Genomic DNA, 21,664 nt, shown 5'->3' with positions numbered 1-21,664 from the left:
GCAGTAGTTGGATTGCAGAATAGAAAAGAGGGATCTTTCAAAGGACCTGTTCAATTTTAACTTCTCCCTTCCTAGCTATATACTCATATCAGTTTCTGAGCCCTTTGGGGAGTCTGGTATAAACTGAGTTTGTAGAAAACTTTTCTCAGTTTTCCTACAACTGACTGGAGTCATTTTTTTCAATGTTGTCTCCTCTCCCATTTTCCTGTTTTTTGTGTGGTTGTGCCCATTTAAAAAATCTTATTACTACTATTTCATTGATATTTTGAGAAAGGAAATTGTAGTTGTGCTTTTTCAATCTATCATCTTTACTTTAAAACTTTCATAATATCTGAAGAAGAAGAGCTGACAAGGGAGTTCCATAGCGGCAACATGGAGGAATACATGATTTTGTCTGTTGTCATTTGCTTCATGTCATGAACTGGGATAATGGAGTGAGAGAAACAGGCTAGAAATGGTAATGTGTAAGGAGTTTGCCTACTTCCCTCTGGGCCCTTTGGTTGGAGGACAGTATGCAAAACAGAAAACGTCCTAAAAATTCCTTTGGTGCTTTTATAATTATGAGTGGTAGACTCTTAGGACCTTAGAATTAGAAAAGGTTTATAAAGACATCTAATCTAGTCTTTTACCCTTCACAAGAATCGTTTCATGACTATTTCCCATGGAGATTATGCTATGCTTTGTTTGAAAACCTCCAATGGGTATTTCTCATGAGGTTCTAGATACTAGAACGTTTCAGTAATGTTGAACTCATCAGTGCTCCTCTTGTTGTGTTTTGTTTTTTTGGCCCCAACATGTGGCATGAGGGATCCCTAAGTTCTTCTCTTCTCCTGTTTAAGGATTGCTAGGTCTCATGATTTTCAGACCCATCAGCATCCCTGTAACTTCTTTTGATGTCTCTGATTTGTCAGTCTCTTTTAAAATGTTATGTTCAGAAATGTGACCTGAACAGTGACAGTGGTATTATTTACATCCTATGATTTGGAGGTCATTATTATGAGCAATTTATTAATTTTTTATTTAAGTATCATTAATTGACTTACAGTATTATATTAGTTTCATGTTGTATGACATAATGATTTGATATTTTTATACATTACAAAATGATCACAGATTTCTTAATTTCAATAAAAGCCAAGTCTTACAATCATACAGTACTTTACAGTTTTCAAGTATCTTGTAATTTAACCTATCTTGAGGAACGCTGAACTGGAAGAAACACCACCTGGAATCAAGATTGCCAGGAGAAATATCAATAACCTCAGATATGCAGATGATGCCACCATTATGGCAGAAAGTGAAGAGGAACTCTAAAGCCTCTTGATGAAAGTGAAAGTGGAGAGTGAAAAAGTTGGCTTAAAGCTCAACATTCAGAAAACTAACATCATGGCATCTGGTCCCATCACTTCATGGGAAATGGATGGGGAAACAGTGGAAACAGTGTCAGACTTTAGTTTGGGGGGCTCCAAAATCACTGCAGATGGTGATTGCAGCCATTAAATTAAAAGACGCTTACTCCTTGGAAGAAAAGTTATGACCAACCTAGATAGCATATTCAAAAGCAGAGACATTACTTTGCTGACTAAGTCCGTCTAGTCAAGGTTATGGTTTTTCCAGTCAGTCTTCATGTATGGATGTGAGAGTTGGACTGTGAAGAAGGCTGAGCGCCGGAGAATTGATGCTTTTGAAGTGTGGTGTTGGAGAAGACTCTTGAGAGTCCCTTGGACTGTGAGGAGATCCAACCAGTCCATTCTGAAGGAGATCAGCCCTGGGATTTCTTTGGAAGGAATGATGCTAAAGCTGAAACTCCAGTACTTTGGCCACCTCATGCGAAGAGTTGACTCATTGGAAAAGACTCTGATGCTGGGAGGGATTGGGAGCAGGAGGAGAAGGGGACGACAGAGGATGAGATGGCTGGATGGCATCAGTGACTCGATGGACATGAGTCTGAGTGAACTCTGGGAGTCGGTGATGGACAGGGAGGCCTGGCGTGCTGCAATTTCATGGGGTCGCAAAGAGTCGGACACGACTGAGCAACTGAACTGAACTCAACTAGTTTTTTTATCAGCTATGATTTAGTGTTAAGTAGCAAGAGGCAGTGGCACCCCACTCCAGTACTCTTGCTTGGTAAATCCCATGGACGGAGGAGCATGGTAGGCTACAGTCCGTAGGGTAGCGAAGAGTCGGACACGACTGAGCGACTTCACTTTCACTTTTCACTTTCATGCATTGGAGAAGGAAATGGCAATCCACTCCAGTGTTCTTGCCTGGAGAATCCTAGGGATGGGGGAGCCTGGTAGGCTGCCGTCTATGGGGTTGCACAGAGTCGGACACTACTGAAGCGACTTAGCAGTAGCAGCAGTAGCAGCAAGATGCCTGACTGAATTTAAATGTAACATAGGTATGTATAAAGAAGTAGATTCATTTAGCACCAACTATTTTTTTTTGGGGGGGGGTGTGTATTTTGGAAGGCAATATGATGGCAAAGGGGCAGATCACATAGTATTTCTGAGCCTACTTTTTGTCTATAAAATGAGTTTAACTATTTTGATATTTTAGAATTATGTGAATTTAGAATTAAATTCAAATATATGTAAGAGCTTTGTAAATGGTAAAATGCTGTCCAATTTTAAGTTACTTGTTTTTGCCATCAACTTAGAGATAACATAGCCTTAGGGAACCAACTGAACTGATGATGGTAGCAGTAGACTGTAATTAGTTTCCAAACTGGAATCTTTATGGATCAGAATTCTAAAAGTATGTGATTCATCAGGCTATTGCTAAAAAGGTTTTCAGAAACACGTTTTAATGAATGAACTTGGATGGTAACATCTCTTTAACCAGAATGGTTAGCTTGTTATGGATTTTTGTGCCTAATTGACTTCTCTGATTAACTGAGAATTGCCATACATGGATTATTACTTTGGAATTAATTCAAGCTTTTTATTTTAATTGAGTATATTTCCATTGATATAAATATTGTATAGGTTATAGGCATACAGTTGGTTAGATAGCATCACCACCTCAATGGACATGAATTTGAGCAAACTCCAGGAGATAGTACAGGACAGGGAAATCTCGTGTGCTGCAGTCATGGGGTTGCAAAGAGTGGGACACAATGACTGAACGCACCACACACATAGTGATTCACAGTTTTTAAAGGTTATACTCTATAGTTATTATAAATATTTATTGTATTCCCCATGTTGTACAGAAAGTTTTCAAGTTTAATTAAATTTAGTGAGCCTCAAAATTACATTTAACATGATTTAATCTTTCATGAAGATTCCCAAAGTGAACTTTAAGGTCGCCACTATTATTAATGCCACTGAACCCAGAATATGGCTCTAGATAAAGAATTGATAATAGCTTGACCCTGGTAATCATACAGTTTTGTGCCATGAAGGGCTTCAAAGTTGGTGCAGGCTTTTAGCTTATAAATGAGGAAACTGAGGCTCAAAGAGGGAATGACTTATTCAGAGTCACATGTGTAATTAATAGGAAAAGTAAACATGTCTAATCTTAGAAGTTACTTTTTAGGGATGATAAAATTCTGATTTTAGTTTCTTTTTTTTGTTGTTTGTTTAAACTTGATAGTTGTTTGTTTCTCATATTGTTATAAATGCTCCTCTTTCACAACCCTCTGCTGATCTTCTTCCAAACTTTTAGGTTTCTAAGTAAACCGGACACTTTCTATGTCATATACTTCAGGGTAAAATTAATATTCAAGTTACAGGCAGAAAATATATAATGTAATTGTAAGAGCATACTCTGTGGTCTTGAAATGGAGCAGTGATACATTTATCCTGTGGCATATGTGTGTCTGACACAAAGAAAAAGAATGAAGTTATTTATTATAATTCAGAATAATAGATAATTTCAAAGTGAAAGTTTGATTTGGGAAAATAAAAAGCTTTTGTTATTTCTCTATTAATATCAGTACATTTGGAGATTAAAATTAAATTGTAGATATCTAAATCCTGGAAGAGATGTAGTCAGCATTCTTATGTAGAACTCATTTAACAGAAATTAACACATTCTCAGTTAGTTTTTAGCTTCTCATAGGAAAGATGAGTAGAATTCTTCCATTTGTTCTTAACCTGAAGAGGAAAACTTACTGTAGAAAGGTGAATGAGCTAAAATTATTATAACTGTAAATGTTGAACCTGCATTTAAAAATTATAAATCTGGCATATCACCCTCTAGCCATGCTGTCCAGGACAATGGCATTTGATTTCTTTCTTTCAGACATCTCTGCCTTTTCTTTGGAGGCAGCAGATTTGTCCCCTACCTCATTGCTTCAGGAAGCTGCCAAGTTACCTCTGTGATCCCTGCCCTAACTCCAAATAGTCACAAGTTCTACAGAGGACACTCAGCTCTGTCAGAAAGTATGCTGTTTCTAAACATCTAAAATTGGATGTTCTAATCTTTGAGTCAGTTTGAACAAGGAGAGGGAACTAACAAGAAGATTGCCAGTATTTACTGATGCTTTTGTTTGCTAGTAGCAGGTTGAATTCTGAGGATACAAAGATATAAGAGCTCCTTATGAAGATCAAAATCTAGATGGAGAAAAAACAGCTTAGTGATTTAAGGTCAGTAATGGATCGGAAAAGACCTTATCTCTAGATGAGACAATATATTGACTCTTTGTTTTCCAGTAACTATGACCTGAATCTTGATGCGGTGGAAAGAGAGAATTGGGAAAGCATTCTTGTCAGTTTACTCTAGCAAATTAACATTAACTGTGTGGAGGGGGGATTGTGGGAGAGAAGCTGACTAATTAGGTAGGTGGAGTCACATTTTGAAGAAAAGATTCTGATGCTGGGAGGGATTGGGGGCAGGAGGAAAAGGGGATGACAGAGGATGAGATGGCTGGATGGCATCACCGACTCAATGGATGTGAGTTTGAGTGAACTCTGGGAGATGATGATGGACAGGGAGGCCTGGCGTGCTGCGATTCATGGGGTTGCAAAGAGTCAGACACGACTGAGTGACTGAACTGAACTGAACTGAATGTCATGGTAAGGAATTTGAACTTAATCCCGCAGAGCGATGATCTCCAAAATAGAGTGTTCTCAGAGCCAGAGGGTGTGCAGGATGGAGTCCCAGAGGAAAATATTTGAATCTCTAGTTCTTATTTTCTTAGGCTCTAAAGTCACTGCAGATGGTGACTGTAGCCATGAAATTAAAAGATGCTTGCTCTTTGGAAGAAAAGAGATAACAAACCTAGACAGCATATTGAAAAGCAGAGACATCACTTTGCCGACAAAGGCCTATATAGTCAAAGCCATGGTTTTTCTAGTAAGTCATGTACAGATGTGAGAGTTGCACCATAAAGAGGCTGAGTGCCGAAGAATTGATGCTTTTGCACAGTGATGCTGGAGAAGACTTGAGAGTCCCTTGGACAGCAAGGAGATCAAACCAGATAATCCTAAAGGAAATCAACCCTGAATATTCATTAAAGGACTGATGCTGAACTTGAAGCTCCACTACTTTGGCCATCTGATGTGAAGAGCCAGATCATTGAAAAAGACCCTGATGCTGGGAAAGATTGAAGGCAGGAGGAGAAGGGGATGATAGAGGATGAGATGGTTGGATGGCATCACTGATACAACGGACATGAATTTGAGCAAACTCCAGGAGATGGTGAAGAACAAGGAAGCCTGGCGTGCTGCAGTCCATGGGGTTGCAAAGAGTCGGACATGACTTAGAGACTAAACACAACAATTAGTTCTTTTAATGTTATTTCTTCTTTTAAAAGTATCTGTTTTTTATATGTTATAGAAAGAGTATATTCTATCATTTATAGTGACTTGTGTGTTTTTAAATAAATTTAAGTGAGAATAAATGGATAAGTATTTATCTTTTTGTTTGGAGAACACTACTTTAGGGCAAGAATTCACAGAAGAACTGTACAAAAAAAGATCTTCACCACCAAGATAATCACGATGGTGTGATCACTTAGCTAGAGCCAGACATCCTGGAATGTGAAGTCAAGTGGGCCTTAGAAAGCATCACTACAAACAAAACTCATGGAGGTGATGGAATTCTAGTTCAGCTGTTTCAAATCCTAAAAGATGATGCTGTGAAAGTGCTGCACTCAATATGCCAACAAATTTGGAAAACTCAGCAGTGGCCACAGGACTGGAAAAGGTCAGTTTTCATTCCAATCCCAAAGAAAGGCAATGCCAAAGAATGCTCAAACTACCGCACAATTGCACTCATCTCACACGCTAGTAAGTAATGCTCAAAATTCTCCAAGCCAGGCTTCAGCAATATGTGAACCATGAACTTCCAGATGTTCAAGCTGGTTTTAGAAAAGGCAGAGGAACCAGAGATCAAATTGCCAACATCTGCTGGATCATGGAAAAAGCAAGAGAGTTCCAGAAAAACATCTATTTCTGCTTTATTGACTATGCCAAAGCCTTTGACTGTTTGGATCACAATAAACTATGGAAAATTCTTAGAGGTGGAAGTACCAGTCCACCTGACCTACCTCTTGAGAAATCTATATGCATCAGGAAGCAACAGTTAGAACTGGACATGGAACAACAGACTGGTTCCAAAAAGGAAAAGGAGTACGTCAAGGCTATATATTGTCACCCTGCTTTTTTAACTTCTTTGCAGAGTACATCATGAGAAATGCTGGGCTGGATGAAGTATAAGCTGGAATCAGGATTGCTGGGAGTATATGCAGATGACGCCACCCTTATGGCAGAAAGTGAAGAAGAACTAGAGAGCCACCTGATGAAAGTGAAAGAGGAGAGTGAAAAAGTTGGCTTAAAGTTCCACATTCAGAAAGCTAAGATCATGACATCTGGTCCCATCACTTCATGACCAATAGATGGGGAAACAGTGGAAACAGTGGCTGACTTTATTTTGGGGGGCTCCAAAATCACTGCAGATGGTGACTGCAGCCATTAAATTAAAAGACCCTTACTCCTTGGAAGGAAAGTTGTGACCAACCTAGACAGCATATTAAAAAAGGAAAATGGAGACATTACTTTGCCAACAAAGGTCCATCTAGTCAAGGCTTTGGTTTTTCTGGTAGTCATGTATGGATGTGAGAGTTGGACTGTAAAGAAAGCTGAGCACCGAAGAATTGATGCTTTTGAAGGGTGGTGTTGGAGAAGACTCTTGAGAGTCCCTTGTACTGCAAGGAGACCCAACCAGTTCATCCTAAAGAAGATCAGTCCTGGGTGTTGATTGGAAGGACTGATGTTGAAGCTGAAACTCCAATACTTTAGCCACCAGATTCGAAGAGCTGACTCATTTGAAAAGACCCTGATGCTGGGAAAGATTAAGGGCAGGAGGACAAGGGGATGACAGAGGATGAAATGGTTAGATGGCATCAGCAACTCAATGGACAGGAGTTTGGGTAGACTCTCGGAGTTGGTGATGGACAGGGAGGCCTGGCGTGTTGCAGCCCATGGGGTCACAAAGAGTTGGACACGACTGAGCTACTAAACTGAAACTGAAGCAGTGGAAATTGGGGTACAGATTAGAATATGGGAAAATTGCAGTGAGAGAGACCAATTAAGATACTGGAAAAATATTTTGAGGCCTAAATCAGGACAGTGTAAATAAAAGAGGAGGACTTGGGGCCAGTGAAATATAGGGATGGGGTAGGGGAACTTGGCCAGAGAAAGAGGACTTCAATCCTAGGCTCTGGCCAGCTTTCTGACTTCAGATCCTGGAAGGTGGTGATACTGTGATTAAGTTAAGGAACAGAGGAAGGATATTTAGTTGAAAGCCTAAGGATTGTCACATTTCTTATTTACATTACTAAGTTGGTCGTTCCTTCCTGCACCTGCTCGTCCAACCAGAGTAAAAAATAAAATGGCAGCTGGCCCTTTGGTGAGCACTTTGGGGACTGATGACTGTGAATCTTTTCCAGGCATTTTCAACGAAAATTGAGCATAGTGAGATCTCTATTGCAGTTAGCCATGGGTAATTATTAAAGATTGAAGGCAGGAGGAGAAGGGAGCGACAAAAGATGAAATGGTTGGATGGCACCACTGGACTTGATGGACATGAGTTTGTTTGAGCAAGCTCCAAAATTTGTTAATGGACAGGGAAGCCTGGCGTGCTGCAGTCCATGGGGTTACAAAGAGTCGGACATGACTGAGCGACTAAACTGAACTGAACTGAATTATTAAAGCACCAAACTACTCTTGGAGATTGGATTGGGACTGGACCACATAGAAAAATGTAAACTGTGACAATTCACAGTTGCACCAAATAGCTGAATTCATTAGTTCCTTATTGGCAGGGTTGGGCATTGGGTGGTGATTTGGATCATAGTCATTGTTTGTGGAAGTGCTGAGTGGGTAAAAGCATGGTAGTTACTTTACCCTGACAGTTTTTTTCCAGGGGAGTAAGTGTGTTTTTCTTTCTCCTTGCTGTAGGAAATTGTTTGCCAGATTGTGTTACTTATAACAATCTATCATGGAACAGCTGCCAGGAAAAGAAAAGAGGCTATTCCCAGTAGCTCTTCCCACCTCCTACCCTACCATTATCACCACACATGCATACATCCGGTTTTGTTTTTTTCTTCTAGTTTTACTCAGTGGTTTTGGCTTGATTGAAAATGTTCTTATAATGACAGATTTTGGGACTTTGCCGTGGCTTGGTAATTGGGTTTTCTAAGCTCTATTTGTTTGATTTAGCCAAGACTAATCGGCAGCAGTTCAAGTTTTGAATTCTGGGGTATCTTGAACACTAAAGTGCTATCTTCTACCTTCCCTTGAAGACCTTGTATGTTTCCACTTGGTCAAAAATGCACGCATTTACTGTCCTTTAGAACTGTACTTTTCACCCTTGATGTTGCCCTCGTTCCTTTACAGGAGCAGGCTTGGGTAAAGCTTACTGAGGACTGATAGGATAGTGAATAGGGAGGTCTGTGGAGATGCCAGTTGGTCTCTGCAGATGACACATACTCTGATGTTAGAAAAGAACACAAGGCAACTGAGGGTTGATGTCTCCCAGGAACTTTCAAGTTAATTGCATTTCAGATACACAGTTGCTTCACAGTCCAAACAGTCCATGTTTATTCATGGTTTGTGGTCACACGTGATCAGAAATACTTCTGGCTCTTTTAGGAGTTTTTCCTCTTTCTCTCTGTGGGTTCCAGTTAGTAGAAGAACATTTGCATTTCTAGAATGGCCTTTACATTTTTAGAATAAAAATTAAAACAATAGTCATTTATTTTCTTACAATTATAACTTTTATTAAACAAAAATGAACAGTATTAAAAAGATAAAAGGATGATTTCATTTTCCTTTTAGACTTTAGTTTCTTCTTCTAGGATTTCTAGCCTTAGAAACAAAGTACATTGATCAGTCAGCAAAGACTTTCCTTTGGAAATGCAGTTGCAAAGAGAACAAGAATGTGTTTGGTCTCAGTGAGAGTGGTGCATTCTTTGGGAACAGGCAGGAAGAGGGCCTGACGGAATAGCACCTCCATCTGTATCCCAGGTTCTGCCCTTTCAGACTGAATCCTTTCATTTCACATTGAGAACAGATGGCAACCAGACACTAGGAGGAGGGCTCTGTTTCTTGTGCTCCTTGGGGATTTTGCATTCAGTTTAGCAAAAAGTCATCTAAAAGCAGAGAGAAAAATGAGGCTGCAGACTGTTCACAATTATGCAGGACTTGTTTGGCATTCATTATGCTGACAGGTTTGTTTTCTGCAGATATTGAATGATAACAGCATTAATTTTCCAAGACAGCATTGTCACCACTTCAGAAGCATCTGCATTGGGGTCATTTTCTTCACTTTGGAGTACAGTTAATAACTTAATTTATTGTGGAACAGTCAGCTTGCAGAAATCAGTCATCTTATTAGAGAAACTTAGAAAAATAGAAAGGATTTTTTTTCTTCAACAAACTGTTATTTTCATTGTAATGAGATGGGGTAACTTCTGTGCGGCTCTAGTGAAATGTCTTTAGTAACGGCCCATGCTTCCTGCCTTTCTAAGTACTGTTAACAAGAAGTGGGATTCTGCAGGCTATTTCTTCCTTAGCTTGCATGTATGTGGGCTGATTTGTTAATGTTTGACGGTTCCTGGATGGTGAGTTGCAGGCTTAGGAATTTTTTTTCCTAAAAAGAAGATGTTTATAGGAACTTTTTTTTTTAAGCTCAGTTAAGATCCAGAAAGAACTAAGAGAGCCTTAATAAGTAGAAGAGTAGAAAAAGAAAAAAAATCCAAATTTGAACTTCTTAAACCTGAAGCCTTCAAAAGGAATTGTTTATGTTATAAATAATGAGTTTCATGTAGAAAAAGAAATGATGGTCCTAGTACAGATTCTGTATTTGGAATAGGAAATTACAGGCAGTAAGATAAGGCATTCTGATGGTTGAGTCTCACTTTCTGAGCAAGTGTGATTCTTTTTCCTAGAATGTAAGTTGAAATTATCTATTTCCCCCAAAGCAAGAATCTTGATTTTAAATTAAAATCTTAGAAAAGTTGGAGCCACTTACAAAAATTTCTCTAGATATTCACTTTATTCTTTAACCTAAATAATGTAGTCCAGTGTTTTTCAGACTTTTTAAAAATAGCAGAATTTGTATTGTTATGAGGATTAAATGAATGCTTTTATACATACCCAAGGTTGTAGTATAATGGTTTATTAGCTTGACTGTTTTCCCAAAGAGGGGCACATTATAATATATTCATCCTATTATTTATTTCCTAGTATTATAGCAAAGTGACTGCTTTAAAATAAAGCATTTCACAATCTTATTGGATAATCAGACTGTGTGAAAGCACCTTTTAAACTGTAAAGAGACATATAAATTTTAAGATCATTAACTCCATAGTCACAGAAATAGACAATGTGATGGTTTTCATACTCTCTTCCTTAGAGCCCAGGATTCCAGAGGTGCCTCAGGGACAGCAGCAGTAAGGCACACACAAAGGGGAGGTAGGACTTCCAGACCCTCCTCCAACACAGTTCAGCTAGAACAACCCTATTTATTTTACCTATTCCACCACTGTGAAAAAGGTCTGAGGACAAGTGTCCAGTTTGTGTGTGCTTCTGAGAGAGACATTGTGAGTTTATCCTGTGATGATTTTGTGTGATCCTTTGTCCCTTGTGATACTGACTTTTCCTCTTCTCCTTTGACAGACAGATGTACTGGTCCTGAGCTGTGATCTGATAACAGATGTTGCCTTACATGAGGTTGTGGACCTATTCAGAGCTCATGATGCATCACTTGCCATGTTAATGAGAAAAGGTCAAGAAAGCTTAGAACCAGTTCCAGGTCAAAAGGGGAAAAAAAAAGCAGGTAAGGAGGGTGGCGTTTGATTTATTTGTCAACTTCTTATAATTATCATTCATGCTTTCACTTAAAAACAGATATTTATTGAAAACTGACTGTGCTGTAGGCACTGTGCTAGGGGTAAAGAAGCTTATAACTATTGATTGGATTCTATATTATCCAAGAGGCTTTTGTCTACAGAGAGGAGCACTCAGAACTGTTTGCATTGTGTAACTGAATACATATACGTGAGAAACAAATCTAATTTAAAATCACTTTTTAAAAAATAATTAAAATCCAATGACAAGTTAGATATCTTTAAGCAATTAAGATTACTATTGCACATTTAGAGTGGTTGATTCTTTTTTTTTTTAAGTTGTTTCAAAGTAGTTTATTTAGGGGTTCCATTTTCACTCCTCAATAGATTTTATGTATTTCTCATATGCTTCTTCACTCATTAGTTCATCTAGTTCTGAAGGGTTACTGAATGATCAGCCAACCATCTTCATAACAAGACTTGTTGACAAGTCCTGGATTTCTGCTAGAGCTTTATTAATTTCAGTTACTTCTCCTGATAGAGGAGAATAGAGTTCACTAGCAGCTTTCACACTTTCCAAAGCACCAAACTCCTCTTGTTTGTTCAACTTCGTTCCAACTTCAGAAGGACTACAGTAAACATCTCCCAAAGCTTGCTGTGCAAAATTGCTGATTCCCACTATTCCAACACCATTTTCTGTTGTTACACATTCGTGTTTTTCTGTGAATTTCCGCACTGACAGCAGAGCAGGGCCGGTGCACAGCGCCCAGACGGCACCCGCCCACAGTCCCCAGGGCCTCAGCAAGCAGGGTGCACTGGGTGCCGAGATGGTGCGCAGGCGCAAGATGGCACATACACTCCGCACCACGCGCAGCACCATGTTTGCACGGGTGCAGAGCGTCTCCGCGCGGCACCTCTAGAATGGTTGATTCTCTTGAATACTCCAATGACCCTGAAAGTTGCTCAGTCTTGTCTGACTCTTTGCAACCCCATGGACTATACAGTTCATGGAATTCTCCAGGCCAGAATACTGGAGTGGGTAGCCTTTCCCTTCTCAAAGGGTTCTTTCAACCCGGGAATTGAACCGTCTCCCACATTGCAGACAAATTCTTTAGCTGGGCCAACACGAACCCAAAATAGCCAGTAAACAAAACAGTCATTAACCATGTTTTGTCTTGGGATTACAACATATCTTGATATTTCCCCGGATTCCAGTAGTGGGCTATTTTTTTAATTTTCAGAGAGTTACAGTAATCTTACCAGATCCAAAAGAAAAGGAATAATACTCTACTCCAGCCAGGGTTATAGAATTTGGGTTTTTGGCTTATTGTTGATTTTTAGTTAAGGCATAGTTCATGACTACTTTTCCCAGAGTATTTCAGCTGAATCATTCATACTATGACTGGGCTACTTTTAATAACTGAACTTATGACCAAAAAACTTTGTTAGAGCATACTTTTATATAGGTTTTAGTTTTTCCTATAATGTGTTTTTTCCCCCCTGGAATGATATGTCCTTTAGATTTTTCTTAGCCAGCATTATATAACCCATTGTCCTATCTTTATATATTGACATGGTCTGTTACAATTATTAGAAGCTATGTATGGTTTATTAGTATCTGATTATTATTAATAGAGCCACTAGAATGTTCATTCATAGGATTTTAGTAATGTAGTTTGTACTTTTAGCTCTCTTTTTCAGAACATTTGGTTAATTTATTATTTTGAACTATAGCATTGAAATGTCTTTCTAGGTGCTTTTTGTATTAAAGCAATCATTGATACAGATTAATCGTTGAATCCTCTTTCTATACTTCCTACGTGGATCAGTCCTTTGGTTCTTGATGTAATTTCTACTTTTGTGAGCTCTGGTTTGCTTACTCACAATTCCTTGTATTCATCCTTTTCTACCTACTAGATAGAAGCAAGTGTATTGTCAGACTTTATAAACATATATATTTTTTACAAATATTATTGTTTTCTTTTTTATAATCCTCTACTTATAACAATGCAAAAAAATCAAATACCTTACTATAGTTACTCTTGGTATTATAACTTTTTTGTACATTGTATATTAGCTTTTATGTCTTAATTATCATTATAGATGAGTAGCTTTTCATAATTTTATCTTAAATTAACTATTATGTTTATTTTAAAATTGATGCTTAAATGGTAACAACATGGTTATTGGAAGTTTCTTTAAGGTGGCTCTTCTGTTTTTGAAAAAGTGTTATGTTAACTGGTAACTTGCTGTATGGTTAGATTCTGAGTACGGAGGGCAGGGGAGCTGGAAATGGTACTAGAGAGAATACAGGGATTAGACTAATGAGTTTGAACTTTATCCCTGAAACAGTAGGGATGTATTTGAGGAATTTTAAACAAGAGAATGTCATAGTCAGATTTATATTTTTGATTTTTTCATTCTTTACATGAAATTTTGAACTCCTCAGTATCTATATTTTGTTGTATTTGAGGACTAAGTTTTAAATTCTTACCATGGAATGCTATGCATTTCAATGATAAGCATTTTTTTTAAGAGTCATAAATTTCTCAGATTGTATGTTTGGTCTGCCTCTTGACTGCTCTTATGTGCCAGAATAGCCAGTGGTCCTCTCTTTCTCAGATATTGTTTAATAGTCTGGATCCGTTAGATCCAAGTTTCCCAAACAGTGTTCTTACTGGCTTATGGGAGAATGGCTAATGGCTAGATGTTTCAGGACCCATCTTTCTTCGTGTTGCCACTTCCCTCTCAGATTTTTAGGAACTAAAGATACTGAGGAGGGCAGGATCAAATTAATTTATGTTTGGATTTTTGGAGCTTATTCTTCCCCCTGCTGCAAGCCTTTACATGTGATGTTCTCTGCCAGAAATGCTCTCCCCTTACCTGAAACACATGCACTCTAAATCCAACTTAACTTCAAGTTATCTGCTGAGAGATGCCTTCCTTGACCCTCTAATTCAACCCCTATTTGCCTATATATGGCAGCGCTACTCTTGTACTTACTCTCTCCTCTATTGAACTATAAGCTCCATGAAAATAGGAGTCATGTCTGTTTTGTTTAGTTTATCCCCACATCTGGCTCAGTTATGGCCCATGGTGACCAGTTACTAGATACTACTGAATGGTTGAGGGGCCTGCCTATAAAGGTATCTCTTATTGCCCTCAAGGTAAGAGAAAGTATATTCAAGCCCTAGATGTTTAAGTCCTAAAAATTAGAGTCTAAGTTGTAGTTGGATTCATGAATGGGTATTATAGGAGTCTGAGTTTCAGCAATATACAATATACTGACACTACATTGCCTTTTTTTTTTTTTTTTTTTAATTTAATCTTAGTTCCCTGACCAGCGATCAAACCTAAGCCCCAGCCAGAAGAAGCACGGAGTCCTAAATACTTGATCACCAGGGAATTCCCATTGCCTATTAATTTGTGTTTAGAAATGTTTCCAAGATTTTTCAATTAAACAGCTGCTGCTGTAGCATGGTTGTTAAATGCACAGGTTCTGGAATTCAGACTGAGTGGGCTTCAGTGCTCAAAAACTGTGCAGTCTTGGACAAATTATCTAACTAACCTGAACTTCATTTTCTTTAGCTGTAAAATGAGACTGAATCTTTTGAGGATTTTTGTGTGAGAATTAAATGAGATGTCTGTAAATCAGGCAATCTACTTCTTGAAACAGCATAGTTGGCCCTCTGTATCCAGGTTTCACAATATGAATTCAACCAACCAGTTGTATAAAGATTTCCGTTTACCAACCCTTGCTTAGAAAATCCAAGATCCAAAATCTTCTCTCTCAATTTCAGTGAGAACATATTGTATTTATTTCGCTTCATCACAGATAACAGGTTTACTAAGAGGCTTTTTTTCCCGGGCATTCTTCTATACAACTGTTTAATGCTATTAAAATTATGGTTTTCTGATACAAATTATTGATTATTATCTCTACAGTTCCCGTGTCTCTTGGAATGTTTGAAATGGAAAATGTTGTAGGAAACTGAATGGTTCAGAATTTTAACTCATGGCTTCTAACTCCACAGCCTTGACTTTCTAGTTCATTTCTTTATTTAAAAAATTTAATGTTAATTTTTTATCAATGTGTTATTTAACTTACCCAGTTCACTGTAGTATTTCTCAAACTCTCCCCTAGTTCTCAGAGTAATGGATAGCTTTGGTCCAGACTGTGTTAAGTCCTTTCAGTCGTGTTCAGCTGTTTGCAACCCCATGGACTGTAGCCTGCCATGATCCTCTGTCCAACAGAGTTTCCAGGCAAGAATACTAGAATGGGTTGCCATGCCTTTCTCCAGGGGATCTTTCTGACCCAGGGATTGAACCAATGTCTCTTATGTCTCCTGCATTGGCAGGCAGGTTCTTTACCTGGGTCCAAACTAGATCAATATATATCAGGGTGCTTCAGAATCTCACAAATGAAAGCTGTCACTTGGTTGTCACCTGTCAGTCAGCTTAGCTCCCTCTGTATTAACACATGTTGGCAGGCAGTTCTGAGCCTGTATTTCTTTTGCTTCAGCTTCCTTTATTTCTCTCAAAGCTCTACTTCAACAAGCAAACTTCTACTCCTGTTTAGGCTTCTGATTTATCTTTTTTTCTCTTCTCAATCTCATTCTTTCTGCCCCAACCTGTTTTTTCCCCTAATTATGTCCAACAGAAGTGATTGAAACTCCTGCGTACTCAAAACTGAAATTCTTGTGTTTGAGGAATCAGTGTACAGAAATAAGTTCAAATATAGTAGAAATTGTATGTCATGGTGTGATAGGTACAATAGCAGGAACATGTACAAAATACAGGGAGCAATTTAATGTTTCAGTTACAGGGAAGTGTGTTTCAAGGCATAATATTTGAAAAGAAGGAGGTGAGTGATTTACTTAGGTATATATATATGGGGGTTGCAACTTATTACAATATGCTATGAATAACCCCCATCCTGTCTATCCTCACCATACTCGGAGGGAGCCACTTCACATTTTTAGCCAATTTTTTTTCACATTTAATCCCACATCTCAAATGACATGCTTTTGTTTGCTGTGTCTTGATATTTTTAGTTTTAGGAATTATCTACTTACTTTCTACTGTGAAACTTAAAGATTTAGTTCTGTTTTACCATACCCTCTCCCCCCACACACAAGGCATGTAAATTTCCAGTCTCCCCAGCTTCCTAATACAGTGACATACTTATATTGTAGTGTTGATTAACTGAATATATGTTTACATTATTATGAGCTTATAAATGATATTCACAGCAGAACCTTGTAGTATGTTGTTATTTTTCTCTTTATTTTCCTAAAAATTGTCCTGTTTTTTCATTTGCCTAATTTTCTATGTATTTATTACCAATTCAACCTTAATCCCAGTTGTGTGAATTTCCTCCTCTAATTACTTTCCAACAGTCTAAGTATTCCCAGAATTTCAAATTCTTGAAGATCTCTCTCCTAGATTCTGGATTAGTTGCCCTGCTATAGAACTGTCTTTTTTGGTTCACCCTTCATTCTCATATCTTGCACCTCATATTTTCCTCTTTCTTAGCTTATGTACCTTTGTGGGTGTGTGTATAAAAATATATCTTCTGGTAGCCTCCTAAGATGGGGTTTGTGAAAAATAAATTTTGTGAGCTTTTGCACGTCTTTATTCTGCTCTCATACTTATTGGATATTTTGGCTGGATATAAAATTCTCATGGAAATCCTGACCCCTCAAAATTTTGAAGGTATTATTTCACTATACTCTAGCTTTTCTGTGAAGTCCAATGGCATAGTGATTCTTGAGGCTTTTCCCTTTCTAGAAACTTATAGAATCTTATTATTTCCAAACTTTTAAAATTTCGCATTGATATGCCTTAGGATTTGATTGTCATCTCTTGTGTTGAATGACATCTCTTGTGTTGGATGATCTCTTGGGCCTTTCAATCTGAAAATTCAAATCCTCAGTTCTGAAATTTTTTTCTCAAATTAATCTCCTTTTTTAAAAAAATTAAGTGAATTTTTATTCATACATGTTTAATTTTCTCTTAGACTCCAATTCTCTGTTTTGTTTGCCTATTTTTTTTTTCATTAAAGTATGTTATAGTTGGTTTACAATATTATCTAAGTTTCAGGTGTACATCATAGTGATTCAGTTTCTAAAGATTATATTCCATTTATAGTTATTATAAAACACTGACTATATTCCCTGTGCTGTACAATCTATTTTTTTTTTAGCTTATTTATTTTATACATGGTTGTTTGTGCCTGTTAATACCCTACCTCTGTTATGTCTCCATCTTCCTTCTCCCCACTGGTAACCACTAAGTGTTGTCTATAGCTGTGAGTCTGTTTCTTTTTATTTTTTAAATTTCACATATAAGTGATAACATACTGTGTGTGTCTTTCTCATCTGACTTATTTCGTTAAGTAAGTGTAATACTCTCCAGGTCCCTACATGTTGCTACAAATGGCAAATTTCATTCTTTTTTATGTCTTGCTGAAGAACTCCATACTGCAAGTTCTGAACAATGTTAACTTAGATTTTCCATTAAGAATTTTTAAGTTTTATGCTTGACACATAATTCCTTGATCCAAACAGATTTGTCTTTTGTATATGGTATCAGGTTGGCTTTTTTTTTTCCCCATGTAGATGTCCCTTCTTCCTTGCTCCATTTGTTAAATAGACCTTTTCTCCAAGGAGAAAAGGTGAGAATCTTCTAGCAAAGCATAAGTTATGAATTTACGTAACCTAATCACAAATATGATATCTCATTACTTTTCCCCCTTGCTGGATAGAAGCAAGTAGCTAGGCCAGCCCATATTCAATGGGAGAGGATACAGAAGGGTGTGAATGCTAGGAAGCTGTTACAATTCTTTGAGCCTGCCTACCAAAGCTGAACCCGCTAATATGTCTAGGGCTTTAGCTGGGACAGCCAAGTTTCTTTCTTTAAAAAAAGATATTTATTTATTTATCTAGTTGTGTCGAGTCTTAGTTGTGGCATGAGAACTCATAGTTGCAGCATATGGGATTTAATTTCCTGACCAGGGATTGAACCCAGGCCCCCTGCATTGGAAGTGTGAAATCTTAGCCACTGGACAACCAGGGAAGTCCCTTTCTTTTTTCATTTAGTCTCTTACACAGGAGGCTAGCCCAGGCTTGCTCACATGGCAGCAGCTGTACGTTCTAAGAAAATAACAGAAGTTACACAATGTCTTGAGGCCCAAAATCAGAACTTACATTGTGTACTTCCTCCAAACTCTTGTTAGTCAAAGTTAGTCACTAGACCAACCTAGATATAAAGGATGGGGAACTAACCTTACTTTTTTTTTTTTCCCCCTTCTGGTCAGCACTGTTTTTTTTCCTCCCACTTTTTTGTTGTGGTAAAAAACACGTAACATAAAATTTAGTTTAGTGGCATTAAATACATTTATAATGTGGAGCACCATCACCTCTACCCTTCTCCATAATTCTTCTCATCTTATAAAACTGAAACTTCATAGCCATTAAATATAAATCCCCATTTTCTCCCTCGTAGCCCATGGCAAATGCCATCTGCTTTCTGTCTGTATGATTTTGGCTACCTTAATTTAAGTACCATATATAAGTAGATTTATATAGTATTTGTCTTTTTGTCACTGTCTTTTTTTCACTTAGTACAGTGTCCTCAAAGTGTATCTATGTGGTAGCATATTTTAGGATTTCCTTCCTTTTTAAGCTGAATAATATTCTCTTATGTGTATATACCACATTTTGCTTATCTGTTTAGTTCACAGATGGACATTCGGGTTGCTTCTACATTTTAACTATTTTGAGTAATGCTGCTATGAACGTGGGTATACGAATATCTCTTCAAGACCTTACTTTCATTCCTTCAGGTATATACCCAGAAGTGGAATTGCTGGATCATATTGTAATTCTATTTTTAATTTTTTAAGGAACAACCATGCTGGTTTCCACAGTGAGCTACCATTTTACATTCTAGGCTCTATTTCTTGATGGGAAGAGCTACAACAAATCTGTAACCCTTTTAAATCTATAATATACACTATTACTTTTTATTTGCTAATATTTTATTCAGGATTCTTATATTTATATAATGAGTGAATTTGCCTGTAATCTTCCTTTCTCGTATCTTTGTCTGATTTTGGCATCAGAATCATACTGGCCTCATGAAATGAGATGAAATTCCCCACCCCAAACATATGACCTGTCATAGGGCTGGTGCACAAATGTATTTCTTAGTTGAATGAATGAATGGATAAGTAAATGACTAAAGAGGAAACAGAGAAGAAAAAAACAACTGGAAAAATATATGGATAGTTGGTTATGACAGATTTTTTTAAGTTGGGAGATCATAGTTTTAACTACCTTCTTAACCTTATTTGTGTAAGCTTTCTCTTAGGATGGACAGTCTTAGGATGTTCTTGCTCTGCTTCCCAGGTGGAATTCACTTTGTTAATGCAGAACAGAAAGAAACCTATCCAAGTTTCTATAATTTGTATCATATTCTGAGGTCCTAGTTACTATGGTAGCTACAAAGAAGCCAATACAAGGAGGGGGCCTGAGAGTGAGGGAAATGTGACTGAAGTGCAACATAGCTGAAAAATTGATTTGTTGGAAATTATTGCTCCCAGGACATTGAGTAATTCAAGGTTTCTGTGGGCCAGAGGAGTTGGATAGGGTAAGCACTCCAAATATATCCAAAAATAACATCTCTGTGTTATTTCTTTTTAAAATATTGGCTTGTAATCAGACCTTTGCAGACGTTGTTATATTCTCAAGTTTCCATGTAATGGATGAATTGATATATGTCACAGTTGCTTTGTGGCATTTGAAATTCTCTGTAAAATATAGCTTCAGTTGAAATTCTCTGTAAATTTCATATTGACATTCTTTTTTTTTAATTTTTAAAATTAATTTATTTATTTTAATTGGAGGCTAATTACTTTACCATATTGTGGTGGGTTTTGCCATACATTGACGTGAATCCACCACAGGTGTACATGTCTGCGCATCCCAAACCCCACCCCCCACCTCCCTCCCCATCCCATCTCTCTGGGTTGTCCCAGTGCACCGGCTTTGAGTACCCTGTTTCATGCATTGAACTTGGACTGGTCATCTATTTCAGATATGATAATATACATGTTTCAATGCTATTCTCTCAAATCATCCCAACCTTGCCTTCTCCCACAGAGTCCAAAAGTCTGTTCTTTATATTTGTGTCTCTTTTGCTGTCTTGCATATAGGGTCATCATTACCATCTTTCTAAATTCCATATATATGTGCTAATATACTGTATTGGTGTTTTTCTTTCTGACTTACTTCACTCTGTATAATAGGCTCCAGTTTCATCCACCTCATTAGAACTGACTCAAATGTGTTCTTTTTAATAGCTGAGTAATATTCTATTGTGTATATGTACCACAGCTTTCTTATCCATTCATCTGCCAATGGACATCTAGGTTGCATCTAAGATGTCCTAGCTATCATAAACGAATGTTGGGGTACACATGTCTCTTTCAGTTCTGGTTTTGTCGGTGTGTACGCCTAGCAGTGGGATTGCTGGGTCTTATGGCAGTTCTATTTCCAGTTTTTTAAGGAACCTCCACACTGTTCTCCACAGTGGCTGTACTAATTTGCATTCCCACCAGCAGTGTAAGAGGGTTCCCTTCTCTCCACACCCTTTCTAGCATTTACTATTTGTAGACTTTTGATAGCAGCATATTAGCATTATTTATCCTTCCTTCTTTGGAGTTCACTTATCTTGGTAATAAAAAGAAAAGTGTAATTTTTTATGACAGTTTCTCCCTATTCAGATTAAAACACTGCATGTGAGCTAAGCAAAAAACATTTGAAAGAATGAATGCTTTCAAGAACCTGAACTAATAAACACATTGTGCACTTGAGTGAAACATTTGGTTTTAGGTATAGGCAGCTGCAGCCAACAGGGAAGCATATTAGGTTATATAGTGGCCTTTGTCTGTCAATAGGAGGTAGACAAGTTCATCTTTAGAGATGGCCATTTTTCCTAGAACTCAACTTTTAGTTTTTCTCTTTCAAAGAGGTATTAAATCATTGCTTTATTTGATTGTTGTGAAGATCAAATGAGAGTGTGTCTTTTGTTTAATTTTTTAAACGTAAACATTTTACTTGATGTTTTAGTTAAAAGCACTAAATACAGTTTTACAGATACTATTAATTCATTTAGTTCTCCTAACAATCCTGTGAGGTAGGTGTCGGCACTATTATTTCCTTCTTACAGATGAAATTGAGGAATAGAAGTTTAGTATTTTGCTCAAAGATGTACAGCTAGTATGTGGAATTCATACCCAAGTAGTCTAACTTCAGAAGCTCTCTTCTTAATCATTACACTATGCTGTCTCTATGTGAAAAT

General features: G+C 37.6%; 1 protein-coding gene and 1 pseudogene across 2 annotated transcripts in view; one reads left to right on the top strand and one right to left on the bottom strand.

Annotated features, from left to right (window-relative positions):
• EIF2B3 (eukaryotic translation initiation factor 2B subunit gamma) overlaps positions 1 to 21,664 on the top strand; it is a 117,725-nt gene that overhangs the window by 29,384 nt on the left and 66,677 nt on the right. For both annotated transcript variants that reach the window (XM_004001908.6, XM_012124123.5), the window contains exon 4: positions 11,130 to 11,289. In XM_004001908.6, the coding sequence (XP_004001957.1) occupies positions 11,130 to 11,289 (160 nt within the window). The remainder of the gene's footprint in view (positions 1 to 11,129; positions 11,290 to 21,664) is intronic.
• On the bottom strand, positions 11,622 to 12,179 carry LOC114112971 (glycine cleavage system H protein, mitochondrial-like; annotated as a pseudogene).

Source organism: Ovis aries, chromosome 1 (assembly GCF_016772045.2).
Source record: "Ovis aries strain OAR_USU_Benz2616 breed Rambouillet chromosome 1, ARS-UI_Ramb_v3.0, whole genome shotgun sequence".
Taxonomy (NCBI): domain Eukaryota; kingdom Metazoa; phylum Chordata; class Mammalia; order Artiodactyla; family Bovidae; genus Ovis; species Ovis aries.
Note: the sequence above shows the minus strand (reverse complement) of the source record. Positions and strands in the feature narration are given on the sequence as shown.